Raw genomic sequence first — 16,551 nt, 5'->3', positions numbered from 1 at the left:
GGGGAGCTGATCCTCACCCTGAGCTGCAGAGACAACTTTCTCTGGGACTTGGGGAGGAAGGGAGCAGCTAAATACGCTGGAAGTGGGGGCTTTGGTTCTGGGGAATAGGGGCCCACTGGCAGGTGTCTGGGCCTCCAGCTGGAGAGGCAGGAAGAAGCAAGGGCCTCTGCTGTTGTCTACCCACAGGCTTTGGCCAGTCCTCAGGGCTCAGGATGGGGCCAGGGAAGGGATGGGGGTGGGCACAGGTATAGAGGGCAGGTGTGGTGTGTGTGCAGGGGTGGCCCCTCCAGACGGGGCAAAGGGACAGGCTATGGAAAAGCCTGCTCAGTGAGACCTAACTCAGACATCTGGTTTTTTTCCAGACAAACCTGGGACCCACTTCACACCAGCACCTCCAGTGCCTCCGGACGGTGAGTGAGTGGGGGCCTCAGATGGTGACAGGCTGCACTTGAGACACTGTGTCTAGAGGGACAGTGGCACTCTCGGGGGTCAGGAGTCGTTCTTAGGGTGTCCACACCAGACATGGTGTATCTGGAACAGAGATGAGGCTGGATGAGGGAGCCTGGGTCCTTCCTGGGATGTTGACGGTGGTGGACAGGTGGAGGGCGTGTCAGGTCTGGGGTCCTTGGGCCTGGCCCAGTCCTGGCCAAGGGCCATTGCACACAAGCATGTCTCTAACTTCTGTGGGCCTTGGACTTCTTGGCTGAAAAAATTGGGAATAAGTCCTGGGGCCTGCAAGCTATAAGATAAGTCAGACCACATGTTCAGGGCAGGGAGTGGGCGTGCAGGACCAGAGACTGAGGAGGGACTGGAGGGCCTGTCCCTGAGACTGAACAGCCTGGCTTGGCCTTCTTGACTCACTTTAAGGGATGGGACCTGGCCCTCCTGAGAGACCTGCTAGTCTGTGGGCCGCTGTAATTAAGCTAATGCGAGAGGGGGAGGGGAGGAAGCTGCTAGCACCAGGTGAAAGGGCGTCTTGGGGTTCTCTCCTTGGGTGGGGACATGGAGAGCTACCAGGTTTGCTGTCAGTACCTGGGCCCCCTGCTGGGCAGGCACCAGGCCAAGTTCATAAGAAGTCACACGTACAAGGGTATCCGTATATGGGATGGGCTGTGGGAGGAGACATGTCTGTGGTGGGCTGGGGGCTTGGGACTCGACTGAGTCTCCCACAGGCTGTGGGAAAGACCTCTGGAACTGTCTGGATTTAAAGACCGGGCTTGGGTCAGATGGCGCCTTCCCCTTTCCCAGTGTCCTCAGCCTCTTTCCCTGAAGCCTTAAAAGCATGGGGCATCTCTGCTTTACACACATACTGGTCTCCCCTGCAGCTGCAGATGTGGGCCCCCACACCCACTCTCTGATCCTGCTGCACACTTGGGGACAGCTACGTGCCATGGCCATCATCATCCCCCCCTAGGCAGACACACTGCGTATTTGTGGCCATGGGCAGGGCTTGGGGCATCCAGTCCATCCCCCACCGAGACCAGGAGAGGAGTTAAATATACCCACTCCAACCGGTGGTTATAAAAAGCCACTGCCGCCTCCAGCATGGCACGCATGAGGGAGCCCTTGGGCACGCAGGGAGCAAGGCTGTGCAGGGAAGCTGAGTGGCCAGGGAAAGGCTCCTGGAGGAGTCCAGCCTGGGGCGGATGTGGCAGGGCGTGTGGCTCATGGGTATGGAGGTGCTCTGTCTGCATTTATGAGGGCAAGTTTATGGGGTGATTAAAGGCTGATACAGACAGGACTTGAGTGGTGCCTGTCACGCACAGGGCATGGCTGTTGTGATGAGCTGAGCCAGCACGTGTGTGCACGTATGTGTACTTGTGCATGTTTTATGTCCACTCAAGACACTTGTCTCGAGCCTCTCTGATTCCCTAGTCCTGGGGGGCAGGGGCAGCAGACGTGTAAACGGGCAGCTGTAAAGCTGGCATCAGGGCGACACACCAGAGCAGCCCTCACTGAGCCTGACAGCCTGAGCGTGCGTCTGGGGAGGGAAACCATTTCAGCCTGGACAGGAGATGAGTGCCGTGTACTCAGGCTTCTGCTTTGCCCGCATCACCTCACCAAATGCTGCAGCTGCCCTGGGAGCCATTGAGATCTACCCCCACTTTGCAGCCAGGAGACTGCCCCTGGTGGACCACCACTCTGGCAGTGGTGTGGGCTCCCCAAAGTGGTGGGAGGGGGAAGGGCTGGGACTGGACCTCCCTCTCTGACTTGGGAGTCAGTGCGGGGGCCTCAGCTTGATGGGCCTCAGAGGCACCCTGGCCCCTCACCTTCCAGTCCATCACCCTTCCTGCACCTGAACCCATGCCCTAGCCTTGCTTGTCACGAGTTAGCTGCCATTGTCGACATCGCCATCCCCCGCTAGTTGCTGTCTCGGGGGGACACAGCAGAGCCCTGGGCCGTGGAGGGAGGGTGCAGGTCTTGGCGCGCAAGGAACAGGGGTAGATGTCTTTGTCCAAAGGGAGGGAGCCTTGGGAGGGGTCTGGCCGCACTGAGGATGATCAGAGGGAGAGAAGTCTCAAACCAGGGGCACAGATCCACAGCAGCCAGCCCAGGAACCAGAGGTGGAATGAGGTGATGACCAAGTCTCTGGCCATGGGGCCCAGTACCCTGGAAGAGACCTTGGTCAGTAGGTCCAGTTGAAGCCACACAGAACAGTCAGCTGGGTACCAGCAAGTGCCTGTGGGTTTGGCCTGGGGGGGTCCCAGGGGCCTTGGGCAAGGAGGATGGAGGAAGGCGCTAAGGGGGGAGTAGGGAGAGATGGAGGGAGACTGTGTGTAGAGGGCTTACGGGCAGACAGGGTTTGAGTTTGGTTTGAGATGGGACACGGGGGAGGCCCATGTAATAATGACAGTTCTTGTTACCGTCATTACCGTGGCCGCTGATGCTGCACATAGAGCTGCCTGCTGGGCGCCCTCTGCACGTCTGCAGATATCGGCCCCACGGTAACCCTGGGAGGCACGTCCCCTTGTCCCCACTCACAGAAGGAGACACTGAAGCATGGCAAGGTGATAACTTGCCCACGGTCACCAGGCGGGGTGAGTGCAGAGCTGGAGGCGGCCTGGCTCTGGGCCCTGGGGGAGCAGGGGCGCAGGCGAGGTGGGGAGGAGGAAGACAGGAGTGTCGGTGGGAGGGGAGAACCGGTGGCTGCAGGGACTTCGGGCTGGGGTGTCCCTGCCGGCCCCACCCTTGCCTCAGGCCTCTGTTCGCTCAGCCCCTGTGGGGTGGGGGTAGGGATGCCCAGTCAGACTCGGAGGAGCCTCGGGTGGGCTGTTGCTGTGGCAACAGCTGGCTGCAGCTCCCTGTGGGCCCCTGCCCTCCCCAGAATGGAGGTGCTTCCCCCTCCTGCCCCACTTCCTGAGCCTGCTGGAAGGTGATGGGGGGAGCCACCCCACCCTCTGCACCATAACTTATTAATGATAATTAGAACCAGTTAAACATTTATTAGGTCTAAACAGCTGCAGCCAATAATGGGCCTGCACACGTGTGGGTGTGCAGTCCCGGTGGGGGTCCGGTGGGGTCCTCAGCAGTCAGCCTGCCTGGCTCTTTTCAGGAGGAGCGATGTGCGACGGCTCTGGGTTTAAATGTCCAAGAGCCTTTTTCATCCGCCTCATCCAAGCCTGTGGCCCCTCGGCCGCTTGCTCGGGCTGCTGCAGAGAGCAGGCCTGCAGAGCCCTGTGCTCAGCCTCCGCAGGGCTCTGTGCACAGGGTGAGGCGGGCCAGCAGGACTGGGGGGGCCCGAGCAGGGGGAGGGCATGCACTGAGGTGGGGGCTCCAGAGGGCAGATGGGGGAGAGGGAGGTGTGTGAGCGCCCGAGAGGCCTCAGAGAGAGATCCCCCGTCAGCTTTCAGCTGGGGGCTTGGGAGGGAGGGAGGGCCAGGAACCTTGGAGAAAGCCATAGCGAGGAAGCCACAGCTGGGGGTCCTGAGAGAGGTGTGGGAGGTGAGGGGGTTGGGAAGAGAAAACCCCGAGGGGTAGAGCTTACGGGGAAAAGATGTGGGACGAAAGGGAAACATGCGGGGAAAGCCTGGGGTCAGGGCCCCAGGTTCCTGGCCAAGGAGGGGCCCAGAGCCAGAGTGTGGAGCATGTGGCTGAACCCCAGATACCTCCCACCCACCTGCCTTAAAACCGCGTGACCTCAGGCCAGAGGTGACAGGGTTGGGCTAGTTTTGGCCCCTGGAGCAGCTGCTCCCAGGAAGAGGCCAGGGCCAGGGCTCGGAGGGGTAAGTCACGGGTCAGATGAGGGGCTTTGATTATGATATGGAGAGAGGGTGGGCTCCTAAGCAAAACTGGAGCCATTTCCCTGTGAGAGAGTTGCCCTGGGGGTTGGTTGGATGTTTCTGGCTCTGCGCAGGGTCCCCCACTGAGGTGGGTCAGGAACAGGTGACTTGATTCCCTGGTGCTGGTGTGAGATCTGGGAGATGGCTTCCTCCACAGCTGTGGGGTGTGGGGGGAGAGGAAAGAGAAGGTTCTACCATGAGAAAAGGCCCTGGGGCTGATGGGAGGGAGACCTGTGGTGGGTGGGCTTTGAGAGAGGGAGGGAACAAGCCCTGTCAGCATGCACAAGTGCCTGTGTGCATGGCCACGATGGACACGCACACATTTCTGTGCATGCCAGTGTGAACATGTGTGGACATGCATGGGCACGGGTGCATGTGTCCGTGGGGGTCAGTGAATGAATGAATGCATCATGTGCATTGTGAGGTCTCTGCAGATGTGTGGACATTGGAAGTGTGCACAGGTGACCGGGGCTGGGGTGGCAAGCAGAGTCTGGGCCCTGACCTTCCCTTCTGCCCCACACCCAGCATGCCGAGGAATGTTGTGTGGCTTTGGCGCCGTGTGTGAGCCCAATGCAGAAGGTTCAGGCAGAGCCTCCTGCGTGTGCAAGAAGAGTGCCTGCCCGGCTGTGGTGGCCCCTGTGTGCGGCTCCGACGCCTCCACCTACAGCAACGAGTGTGAGCTGCAGAGGGCGCAGTGCAGCCAGCAGCGGCGCATCCGCCTGCTCAGCCGCGGGCCCTGCGGTGAGTGCGGGCTCTGGGTGGGTGCCTGGAGGGCAGAGTGGATGGCTTTGTGATCCCCCACCCCTGGCCCACCCGCAGGCTCCCGGGACCCCTGCTCCAACGTGACCTGCAGCTTCGGCAGCAGCTGTGTGCGCTCAGCAGATGGGCAGACGGCCACGTGCCTGTGCCCGGCTGCCTGCCGGGGGCCCCCTGACGGCCCTGTGTGTGGCAGCGATGGCGCTGACTACCCCAGCGAGTGCCAGCTCCTGCGCCACGCGTGCGCGCGCCAAGAGAACATCTTCAAGAAGTTCGACGGCCCTTGTGGTGAGCCCTGCCCCTGTGCGCGTAGCACAACTGTGTGTGTGTGTGTGCACACAGCACAGCACCCTGACGTCTGCCCTCCTGCCCTCCAGACCCTTGCCAGGGCGCCCGAAATGACCTAAGTCTTGTCTGCCGTGTGAACCCACGCACACGGCACCCTGAGATGCTGCTGCGGCCAGAGAGCTGCCCCCCTCGTCAAGCACCCGTGTGCGGGGACGACGGCGTCACCTATGACAATGACTGTATAATGGGCCGCACGGGAGCTGCCCGTGGCCTCCTCCTCCAGAAAGTGCGCTCTGGCCAGTGCCAGCCTCAAGGTGGGTGGCTTCAGGGGGCGGGCCCAGCTTTGCCACTCGGTGTGAGCGTCCCCACACTCTCCTGCACTTTCACTGGTGCCCACTCACCAGCTTGTGTGCCCATGGACCCCCTGCCCCTCCCAAGGTGGCACTCTGGCCTTTCTGACCTCCTTGCTTTGCCCGCCCAGACCAGTGCCCAGATGTGTGCAGGTTCAATGCCGTGTGCCTGTCCCGCCGGGGCCGCCCCCGCTGTTCCTGTGACCGTGTCGTCTGCGACGGGGCCTACAGACCTGTGTGCGCCCACGATGGGCACACATATGACAGTGACTGCTGGCGGCAGCAGGCTGAGTGTCAGCAACAGCGCACCATCCCCGCCAAGCACCAGGGCCCGTGTGGTGAGCACAGAGGGTGGGGCCCATGCTGTGAGCGGGCTGGTCCTGCATGGGTCCCTGTCCGCTGCCATCACTCACCATCTCCATCCTGAGTCATGCTTCTCTTGGGGTCCTGGGTGGGGGCCGGTCATGGGGGAGGCCTGGCAGGGCAGCTGTCTATCAACAGGCTCTGGGGCAGTGCATTCTGTTCCAAGGGCGCCTGGGGTGCCCAGCGGGGAGTGGGCAGAGCCAGGGTCTTATGCAGGCTCCCGGCATGTGCCTGGGGCCATGTTGCCCTCCAGTCTCCTGGGCCCTGTGGAGGCAAAGTCTCAGTCGGGCTCAGGCGGGGTGGGGGCGGCGGTGGAGGGTGGAGGGTGGGGATGGCATATACTGTGTGGGCGGGGGCTGCTGTGGCTCCACCAACCCCCACTCCGTGTCCGTCAGTCGGTCTGTCCGTCCTTCCGCTCTCTCTCTCTGCGTCTGTCTTCTCTCTTCTGTCCTTCCTTCCCTCTCGGCTCCGCATCTTGTGTCTTCCAGCCTGACCTGCTGGCAGGATGAGGTACCGCGCCTGCCGCCAGGAGCCCGCAGCCCGAGGTCTGCCCCCGGCACAGCGGGGGGGGGGTGGCTCGCTGCTGCCTGGCCTCGTGGTCCTCAGAGCAAGTGGACAGACACCTCCTCCCCTTGTGGCCCCGGGTGTGACTGTGGGCTGCAGACTCCTCCCCCCATGGGGAGAGAGCCCCCTACCTGTGTGGGTGTCCCAGGGCTGCTGGTGGTCAGGGGTCAGTGGCCTGGAGGGCTGCGTAAAGCCTGGCCTTCCCTCAGCCCATGGTGGGCAGTCAGGAATTTCCTGTGTCTTGGGGACGGCCCCTCCCCGCACTCATGCGGGGAGCTGAGGCTGTTTGGGTCTGTGTCCCTGTCCGCGTCTGCCGTGTGTCTGTCCCTTTCTCTGCTGCGTCCTGAGCATTTCGGCCCTTCTCCTGGCCCACCTTCCCTCTGCTGTCCACACGCTGGGAGAGGGTCTGCTGCGTGGAGCTGGGGGCTTTGTGCCTAAGTCTGGGGGGGGGCACGTGGAGCTCACCGAGTGCCCGTGTTCTCCCCAGACCAGCCCCTGTCCCCGTGCCTTGGGGTGCAGTGCCCATTTGGGGCAACGTGTGCTGTGAAGAACGGGGAAGCTGAGTGTGTGTGCCAGCAGTCGTGTTCGGGAATCTATGACCCTGTGTGTGGCAGTGATGGTGTCACATATGGCAGCACGTGTGAGCTGGAAGCCACAGCCTGCACCCTTGGACGGGAGATCCGGGTGGCTCGCAGAGGACCCTGTGGTCAGTGGTGGGCAAGTGGGTCTTGCTAGTGGGTTGTGGGTCCTGGTTGCCATGGTGATGAAGCTTCTTCTCCAGACCGCTGTGGGCAGTGTCGATTTGGAGCTCTGTGTGAGGCTGAGACTGGGCGCTGCGTGTGTCCCTCTGAGTGTGTGGCCTTGGCCCAGCCTGTGTGCGGCTCTGACGGGCACACATATGCCAGCGAGTGTGAGCTGCACGTCCACGCCTGCACACATCAGATCAGCCTACATGTGGTCTCAGCTGGACACTGCCGTGAGTGAGGCTGTGGGGGCAGGCAGGCTGGGTCCCATGTCGCCCTCAGCTGCAGTCCACTGACCTCTGCCTGGCTTCGCCCTCTACAGAGACCTGCGGAGACACAGTGTGTGTTTTTGGGGCAGTGTGTCTGGCCAGACAGTGTGTGTGTCCCCGGTGTGAGCACCCCCCGCCCGGCCCCGTGTGTGGCAGTGACGGTGTCACCTACCGCAGCGCCTGTGAGCTCCGAGAGGCTGCCTGCCAGCAGCAGACACAGATCGAGGAGGCCCGGGCGGGGCCCTGTGAGCAGGGTAGGCTCGGGGATGACCGCTATGGGCTGCTGTGTACCCGCCTTGGACAGGACCCCCTGGGTGACCCCGTGCCCTCCCCACAGTGGAGTGCGGCTCTGGGGGCTCTGGCTCCGGAGAGGATGGTGAGTGTGAGCAGGAGCTGTGCCGGCAGCATGGTGGCGTCTGGGACGAGGACTCGGAAGATGGGCCCTGCGTCTGTGACTTCAGCTGCCAGAGCGTCCTGAGGAGCCCGGTGAGGCCCGCCCACCTCCCCGGCTCTGGGCAGGCAGCGGGGAAGTGGCTATGGCCGCCCACGCTGACACCAGCCTTCCAGGTCTGTGGCTCGAACGGGGTCACCTACGGCACTGAGTGTGAGCTGAAGAAGGCCAGGTGTGAGCTGCAGCAGGAGCTGTACGTCACAGCCCAGGGAGCCTGCCGTGGTGAGTGGGCACGCGGGTTCTGTCGGGTGTGTGCAGCAGCCTTCACGAGTGACGCGTGTATGCTGTGTGGGATGTGTACAAGTGTAAGTGCTTTAAATGTGCAGTGGGTGCCCTGAGCACCTACTATGCACCAGGCTGGGCCGTGGTGCGGGGAGGCCGCACATTAGGAAGTCCCAAGCTCTGGACACTCCTTTTTGGGAGGCTGATGGCGATCCAGTGAACACGTCATGTGTACCATACTTTTACACGTGCACGAGTGCCCGTGGGTATGTGCGTGTGGATTTATGCACACGTGCCCGTGCATGTCTGTGGGTGTGTTTGACTGTGTGTGGGTTTGGAGGAACATGAGCGAATGTGCATACGTGTGTGTTTTTGTATGCGTGTCTGCCAGTTTGTAAAAGCATACTATTCTACGCATGTCTGGTTCTGATTGTATGTCTAAGTATGTGACCTTTGGGTGTTACGTACGTTCTTGGTCCCACGTGTCCAGATGTGTTTTTATAAGTGGTGTGGTGTCCTCACCTGTGATCCGAGCTTCAGGTACCCAGGTCCTGGTGGGAGTTGGCATCAGGAGGGCTGAGTGGCGACAGCCGGGGGAGGTTGAGGCGGAGTGACCAGGCCCAAGGTGGGCATCAGGCAGTGCATGATGCCTGAACCCTCTGCCCCTCCCTGCAGGCCCCACCCTGGCCCCGCTGCCACCTGCAGCTCCCCCGCACTGCACCCAGACCCCCTACGGCTGCTGCCAGGACAACGTCACTGCTGCCCGGGGTGTGGGCCTGGCTGGCTGCCCCAGTGAGTATCCAAGCCCGGCCCTGACCCACAGCTGGGTGGGGCTCTGTAGCTGCGGTGACCTTATCCTGCCCTGGCCTTGCAGGCTCTTGCCATTGCAACCCACACGGCTCCTACGGTGGCACCTGTGACCCAGCCACAGGCCAGTGCTCATGCCGCCCAGGAGTCGGGGGCCTCAAGTGTGACCGCTGTGAGCCTGGCTTCTGGAACTTCCGTGGCATTGTCACCGATGGCCGGAGCGGCTGCACTCGTGAGTTGCAGGGGCGACGGTCAGTCCCCAGGTGGGCACTCCCACCCGTCTACCTTGTTGCTGTGCTCCTCGTCTCACCTGCTCAGACCCTGGCCTGAGCCGCACCAGGCGGGAGCTGGGCTGGGCTCTGGAGCCAGTGGGGAAACCAGGCGCAGACCTCAGGTTCTTCCCCCTGCCTCCCAGCCTGCAGCTGTGACCCCCGGGGTGCTGTGCGGGACGACTGTGAGCAGATGACGGGTCTGTGCTCATGTAAGCCTGGGGTGGCCGGACCCAAGTGCGGGCAGTGTCCAGATGGCCACAGCCTGGGCCCTTCTGGCTGTGAAACAGGTGAGGGCTGTGCCTGGCAGACCTTGGCTCCCTGTGCTGGGGTGGGGCCGGCGTAGGGGCCAGGCCTCCTGAGCCAGCAGGGCCTCCCGTGTCTGCCCCAGACTCCTTGCCGCCTGAGACCTGTGCTGAGATGCGCTGTGAGTTTGGGGCGTCCTGTGTGGAGGAAGCTGGCTCTGCCCACTGCGTGTGCCCCACACCCACCTGCCCAGGGGCCAGCGCCACCAAGGTGAGGGGTGGGGCATGTGGAAGGTGGTAGGAGAGGTGAGGGGCCTTCCCCCAGCATCCTTGCCCTATGCCCCAGGTCTGTGGGTCGGATGGAGTCACCTACGGCAATGAGTGCCAGCTGAGGACCATCGCCTGCCGCCAGGGCTTGGACATCTCTATCCAGAGCCTCGGCCCATGCCAGGGTGAGGCCCAACCCACCGCCCCAGAACTGACCAAGAAGGCCTGACCCTGGACTGACCACCTGACCTGGTCCTCCACTCAGACTCTCGTCTTTTTGCAGAGGCTGTTGCTCCTGGAGCCCGCCCAACATCTGCCCCCGTGCCCACCTCAGGGCTCAACGTGAGCAGGGCGCTGCCACCCCCACCCAGCGCCCTCCCCCTGGCCCCCAGCAGCACCCCTCACAGCCGGCCCACTCCTCGACCTTCACCAGGGCCTTGGACCACTGCTCGCATCCCTAGGACGACCTCAAGGCCCGTGCTGACCATGCCCCCCACGGCCCCCGCCACAGCAGCCAGTCTCGCCACATCTGCCTTTGGCGAATCTGGCAGTGCTGATGGGAGCGGCGATGAGGAACTTAGCGGTGACCTGGAAGCTAGTGGGATGGGCTCAGGGGGTGAGCATGGGCCCAGGGATGTGGGGGCCAGGGTCCAAGAGGCTACCCCTGGAGCTAGGCTTAGACTGTACCTCCCCAGGACTCGAGCCCCCGGAAGGTGGCAGTGCTGTGACCCCTGGGCCACCCCTGGAGAGGGCTTCTTGCTACAACTCACCTTTGGGCTGCTGCTCGGATGGCAGGACGCCCTCGCTGGACGCAGAAGGTTCCAACTGTCCTGGTGAGTGGGTAGCTGGGGGCTGGGGTGGAGCGTGAACGGTGGCCTGGACACGGCCAGGAATGCAGTCTCCCCTCCCAGACAGGAGGCCTGTCCAGCAGGTGGGCACTCAGGGTTTACAGACTTCTGATCTGGGCACACACACGTGTGTGGTCTTGGGGACTCAGCATAGGCATGCACACGTGTGGTCTCGGCCCTCACACACACGTGGGTGCCCAGGACCCTGTGGCTAACTTGTCTTTCCTGTTGCAAGCCGGCCTGGGGCACTGCTCCAAGAAGTCTACCTGGTAACTGATGCCAGCCCTGCCCCGGGTCCCCACTAACCTCATGACCATCTGACTAACCACCACCTGCCCTGCACCCCGTGTGGCTTGCTGCTGGCGCCTGTGCCCATGGCTGGCTTAGAGGCCAGGCAGGTGCCAGGCAGGGCCTCACTCCCCCCTACTCCACAGCCACCAAGGCGTTCCAGGGTGTGCTGGAGCTTGAGGGGGTCGAGGGGCAAGAGCTGTTCTACACACCGGAGATGGCTGACCCCAAGTCAGAGCTTTTTGGGGAGACCGCTAGGAGCATTGAGAGCGCAGTACGTGTGGGGCCCACAGGGCAGGGCTGCACGTTCCTCCCAGGACAGACCCAGAGAAGCACTGTGGCGGGAGGGCCTGACAGCCTGGCCTGGGCAGCTCCCCAGAGCCTTCACTGCTCCCCACCCACAGCTGGACGACCTCTTCCGGAACTCAGATGTTAAGAGGGATTTCCGAAGCGTCCGCCTGCGGGACCTGGGTCCCGGCAGCTCTGTCCGAGCCATCGTAGACGTGCACTTCGACCCTGGTGAGTCCCCCACCCCGGGCCCTCCCAGGAGGCGACAGGGGTGCTGTGTGGGGCTCCACTGTGCTCAGTGTCTCCTCCTTTTCAGCCACGACCTTTAGGGCGCCTGATGTGGGCCAGGCCCTGCTGCGGCAGATACAGGCATCCCGGCGCCGGTCCCTGGGGGTCAGGCGGCCCCTGCAGGAGCATGTGCGCTTCATGGATTTTGGTGAGTGCCCGGTCTGGCCAAGCGCAGAGGCTCGCCTGCCCTGTGCCCTGCTACCCCTAGGGCCCTGGCCCCGGCTGGCCCTCCTTGTGCTCTGCTTTCTGGGTGTCCTGACCGTCTCCCTAACCCTCAGACTGGTTTCCTGCATTCTTCACGGGAGCCACCACAGGAGCCACACCTGCCGCAGCCACGACCAGGGCCACCGCTGTGGCCCACCTGCCTTCTGCCGTGACCCAGCAGGCCCTCTACCCCAGTCACACAAGCCGGCCTGTTGGCAGGACCACAGCCCCGCCCACGACACGCCTGCTCCCCACCACTGCCCCCCGTCATGTGCCTGGACGCTGGCCTTTGCCCCCAGGCACCCAGCGGCCACCAAGGCCCTGCGACTCCCAGCCCTGCCTCCACGGAGGGACCTGCCAGGACCAGGACTCAGGTGGAGGCTTCACCTGTAGCTGCCCAGTGGGCAGGAGGGGAGCCACCTGTGAGAAGGGTAAGGGTCATTCATGCTGGAGAGAGGCAAGCAGGCGAGTGGAGGCAAGGGCTGGGGCTGGACCAAGCCACCATCAGGAGTTGGGGGCTAGGCAGCCCTGAGCTGGGGACAGAGCTGGGGGTCTCCGGTTGGAGGACCATGCGGGGCGGGGCCAGGGTCCTCTGCACCCTGCAGCTGGTCCCTCCCGGCCTCCCTGCAGCACGGCCGCCCTCCGTGCCAGCCTTCGGGGGCCACTCCTTCCTGGCCTTCCCCACCCTCCGTGCCTACCACATGCTGCGCCTGGCACTCGAGTTCCGGACGCAGGAGCCGGAGGGGCTGCTGCTCTACAATGGTAACGCCCGGGGCAAGGACTTCTTGTCGCTGACATTGCTCAGGGGCCGCGTGCAGCTCAGGTGAGCAGGGGGGGCCGCCTAGGCCAGGGTGGGGGGCGGGTGAGGATCATGGCCAGGGCATGCTGGGGTGGGGGTGGTTAGGAATGGAAGTGAGGTGCCTCAGGGTTAGGGTGAGAGGCTGAGGTTGAGCAGTGGACCTGGCTCCCTTTCGCTGTTCTGACCGCCTGCTCCCATCCCCCAGGTTTGACACAGGCTCGGGGCCCGCGGTACTGACCAGCTCAGTGCCTGTCGAGCCTGGCCGCTGGCATCGCTTGGAGCTGTCTCGGCATTGGCGCCGGGGCACCCTCTCAGTGGATGGTGAGACCCCTGTTGTGGGCCACAGCCCCAGTGGTACAGACGGTCTCAACCTGGACACAGACCTCTTTGTGGGCGGTGTCCCAGCGGACCAGGCTTCTGTGTGAGTATCAAGGAGAGTGGGATACCCCTGACCCTGGAGCCCTGACCTGGGTCCTGACCCTTGACTCTTGTGGGTGGAAGGGTGAGCGTGGACAATGGCAGTGACCCTGATTTGATCCTGACCCTTATTCTGTCATCCCTGGGGTGGCATCCCCGAGGACTAGGCTGCTGTGTTACCACCAAGGAGGGGCTAGGCTGGCCCTGACCTTCAGCCCTGAGCCTTGACCCTCAACCAACTTCTTGGTTCTGTCCTCTTTGTGGGACTGGCCATCTTGTAAGCATCAGAGGGGATGGGGGTGGGATGGGGAACAGCGCTGATCCTGGCTGACTGGGTGAGCAGGGGGCAGTGCCCCAGCTGGCTGTAGACAGGCTGCCTCAGGTCTCTGGCCGCTGATCCCTGACCCTCATCCTGGTGGCAGGGTGCTTGAAAGGACCTCCGTCAGTGTTGGCCTCAGGGGCTGCATCCGCCTTCTGGACATCAACAACCAGCGGCTGGAGCTCAGCAGCTGGCAGGGGATAGTAACCCGAAGCTCTGGTGTGGGTGAGTGCGAGACGCCCTGCCTGCTGGCCCCCTGCCTCGGGCTGTGGGTGAATGCAGGACCCCCTGCCTGCCCACCCCCTGCCTCGGCAGGGCCCCATGCCAGGTGCTGGGGGCTGGCATGTTCTGCTGTCAGTGCCCACCGGGCTACTTCGGTGAGGGCAGAGCCTGGGTGAGCCAGGTGCTGGGACAGGGGGCACACCTGTGTGGCTGTGGGCAAGGGCTCAAGCCTCCTGGGACCCTTTCCTGTCTCCTTCCAGGTCCCACCTGTGGTGATGGGGAGAACCCCTGTGAGCCCAACCCTTGCCACGGGGCAGCCCCCTGCCGTGTGCTGCCTGAGGGCGAGGCCAAGTGCGAATGCCCCCAGGGACGAGGAGGCACTCTCTGTCAGACAGGTGGGAGCACTGGGCTGTCAGGCCTGGGAGGAGAGTGGGGAGCGGGGGTTTCAGGTTAGGCATTAGGGTGTGGGTTCTGTTTGGGGTTAGGATTAAAGCGCTAACTCCGATTAGTGCTAGGGCTTCAGTTAGGCCTGGGGCACATAGATTGGTGGGGTCACAGGGAACCCCAGGGCTCAGGGCCTAGCCCTCTGTGTGACTGCTCTCTCGTCTTCCACAGTCTCCAAGCAGGATTATCCCCGGCCCTTCCTGGCCGACTTCAGCGTCTTCTCCTACCTGGAGCTGCAAGGCCTCCATACCTTTGCGCGAGATCTAGGGTCAGTAGGAGTGGAGGGGTGGCTGAGGGGAAGCATCCCCCCCCCGTCCAGCCATTGAGACACCCCCCACCTGACCCCGTGTGACCCCAGGGAGAAGATGGAGCTGGAGGTGGTGTTCTTGGCCCGTGGCCCTGGCGGCTTGCTCCTCTACAATGGGCAGAAGACAGACGGCAAGGGGGACTTTGTGTCACTGGCATTGCATGATCGATTCCTGGAGTTCCGCTATGACCTGGGCAAGGGGGCAGCGGTCATCAGGTGCACCCTCCTGGGTGGGCATGGGGGGGAGGCTGGGGACACGAGGCAGTGTCACTCAGGCTCCTGAATGGGCAGGCTGACAGGGCCCAGAGCCCGCTCATGGTACCCCCTCCTCACCAGGAGCAAGGAGCCAGTGGCCCTGGACACCTGGACCAGGGTCTCACTGGAGCGCAATGGCCGCAAGGGCGCCATGCGTGTCAGTGATGGGCCCCGAGTGCTGGGGGAGTCCCCGGTGAGTGTCCCCGGGGCTATGGGCCTCCCACCACCAACGCCCCTGCCTCCTTCCTCCTCCTCCTCCTCCTGGGAGACACGGCAGCCCCCGCCCCACAGCTGGCTCTCACTGAACTGTTTTCTCTCCCGTCCGTCCTGTGCCTCTGTCTGTCCGTCTTCTCTCTGCCCCCACTGCTCTCTGGCCCTTGCTCTGCAACCCCCACCCTGCCCTTCGGACACCAGAAGTCCCGCAAGGTACTGGTCTCTGCTCTCATACTGCTCGTTCACCTTCTAGAGTAGCCACTACCCCCACTAAGTCCCCACATCGCCCACGTTTGTGTGATTAACTGCCTCCTGGGTGGGCTGCGGGTGAGGGGATGGATCGCTGCAGGCCAGCAGGGCTTGCGTCCGAGTCTCTGCCCCGGGAGCAGGCTCCTCAGGTCCCTCACCCAGCACCTCCCCTCAGGTGCCACACACAGTCCTCAACCTGAAGGAACCACTCTACATCGGAGGGGCTCCTGACTTCAGCAAGCTGGCCCGGGCAGCCGCAGTGTCCTCCGGCTTCGACGGCGTCATCCAGCTGGTGCGTGGGGCGGGGGCGGGGGTGGGGCCCATCCCAGCCCGGGGCTCTCTGCAGTGGTAGGGGTGGTAGCGTCGTGAGCACGGGCCCCCACCCCTGGCCATCTCAGAGATTGCCTGTGTCCTGGGGCGGAGGCTGCCATGGCAGGGAGGGCGCCAGAGGGCCTCTACCTCTTGTCTCCCCAGGTGTCCCTGAAAGGCCACCAGCTGCTGACCCAGGAGCACGTGGTGCGGGCAGTGGACGTCTCGTCTTTTGCACACCACCCTTGTACCCAGGCCTCGGGCCACCCCTGCCTCAATGGGGCCTCCTGCCTCCCTCGGGAGGCCTCCTATGAGTGCCTGTGTCCTGGGGGCTTCACGGGGCTTCACTGCGAGAAGGGTGAGCCCTGCTCGGCACTTGGCTGAGGCTGGATGGGGTGGAGCCCCGCCCGAGGTGACCCTCACCCCGACTGTCTCTCAGGGCTGATTGAGAAGTCGGCGGGAGATCTGGGCGCCCTGGCCTTTGACGGACAGACCTACGTTGAATACCTCAATGCCGTGACCGAGAGGTAACATGCCGCCTGGGAGTGGGGCGCCCCCTCCGCACTCTGTTGTATGTCTGGTCCTGTCTGTGCATGCCGTGCTGGGTAAGACGCCCGGACCCACCACACCCACCCACAGCTTTTGTGACCAAGAGGGGAAGGCCCAGCGGCCACCGGCTCAGCCACCTGCCACCTTCCCCCACCCGCCTTCTCTCTCACCACCTCTGTCTCTTTGTTTCCAAGCGAGCTGACCAATGAGATCCCAGCGTAAGTAGCACCGTGGCCCCCACCCCCACCTTCACTCTCACCCATTTTCAGCTCCTCATCCGCTGGTAGCACGTCCCTCGCCCCACCCCTACCGAGGGGTTTTCCACCCCTGGTGGAGGAGAGTGGGGTTGGGGGACTGTTTGTGCCGTGGAAGGCTTCACTTCCTAGCTTGGAAGTGGGAAGTCACCCATTGCTGGGACATGTGCTGAAGCCCATTCACCACATCCACCCCCGGCAGCCACTGCCCTTGACGCAAGGCACCAGCAGTGTGTGCACGTGTGTGTGTGTGCATCAGAGCACATGTGTGTCTGAGTATGTGGACGCACACGGGTCTGTGTGTGTGAACGTGTACATCGCGTATGTATACACACGTGCACACGTGTGTTTGGACATCCAAGGGCCTCTCCCGGGCGGGTGAGCCCGTAGTCTTCATTCCACGCCACCCCATGCCTCACCTGTT

General features: G+C 63.3%; 1 protein-coding gene across 2 annotated transcripts in view; it reads left to right on the top strand.

Annotated features, from left to right (window-relative positions):
* The window catches only part of AGRN (agrin), a 33,999-nt gene that overhangs the window by 14,474 nt on the left and 2,974 nt on the right, over nt 1-16,551 (top strand). The window contains exons 3-33 of one of the 2 annotated variants that reach the window (XM_039248395.1): nt 363-410; nt 4,806-5,021; nt 5,100-5,324; nt 5,414-5,638; nt 5,806-6,012; nt 7,089-7,307; nt 7,383-7,577; nt 7,667-7,867; nt 7,951-8,099; nt 8,181-8,286; nt 8,962-9,078; nt 9,161-9,325; nt 9,509-9,652; nt 9,754-9,878; nt 9,954-10,059; nt 10,158-10,490; nt 10,570-10,707; nt 11,157-11,284; nt 11,415-11,529; nt 11,615-11,734; nt 11,865-12,221; nt 12,421-12,613; nt 12,795-13,010; nt 13,429-13,550; nt 13,808-13,942; nt 14,163-14,259; nt 14,350-14,514; nt 14,635-14,746; nt 15,191-15,307; nt 15,490-15,682; nt 15,764-15,851. In XM_039248395.1, the coding sequence (XP_039104326.1) occupies nt 363-410; nt 4,806-5,021; nt 5,100-5,324; nt 5,414-5,638; nt 5,806-6,012; nt 7,089-7,307; nt 7,383-7,577; nt 7,667-7,867; nt 7,951-8,099; nt 8,181-8,286; nt 8,962-9,078; nt 9,161-9,325; nt 9,509-9,652; nt 9,754-9,878; nt 9,954-10,059; nt 10,158-10,490; nt 10,570-10,707; nt 11,157-11,284; nt 11,415-11,529; nt 11,615-11,734; nt 11,865-12,221; nt 12,421-12,613; nt 12,795-13,010; nt 13,429-13,550; nt 13,808-13,942; nt 14,163-14,259; nt 14,350-14,514; nt 14,635-14,746; nt 15,191-15,307; nt 15,490-15,682; nt 15,764-15,851 (5,077 nt within the window). Of the gene's footprint in view, nt 1-362; nt 411-4,805; nt 5,022-5,099; nt 5,325-5,413; nt 5,639-5,805; nt 6,013-7,088; nt 7,308-7,382; nt 7,578-7,666; nt 7,868-7,950; nt 8,100-8,180; nt 8,287-8,961; nt 9,079-9,160; nt 9,326-9,508; nt 9,653-9,753; nt 9,879-9,953; nt 10,060-10,139; nt 10,491-10,569; nt 10,708-11,156; nt 11,285-11,414; nt 11,530-11,614; nt 11,735-11,864; nt 12,222-12,420; nt 12,614-12,794; nt 13,011-13,428; nt 13,551-13,807; nt 13,943-14,162; nt 14,260-14,349; nt 14,515-14,634; nt 14,747-15,190; nt 15,308-15,489; nt 15,683-15,763; nt 15,852-16,551 lie in introns of both variants that reach the window. The other variant, XM_039248394.1, reaches the window with a different exon arrangement.

Source organism: Hyaena hyaena, unplaced genomic scaffold, assembly GCF_003009895.1.
Source record: "Hyaena hyaena isolate Hyena2069 unplaced genomic scaffold, ASM300989v1 scaffold_308, whole genome shotgun sequence".
NCBI lineage: Eukaryota > Metazoa > Chordata > Mammalia > Carnivora > Hyaenidae > Hyaena > Hyaena hyaena.
The sequence above is the reverse complement of the archived record's forward strand: the minus strand, read 5'-3'. Positions and strand labels throughout refer to the sequence as shown.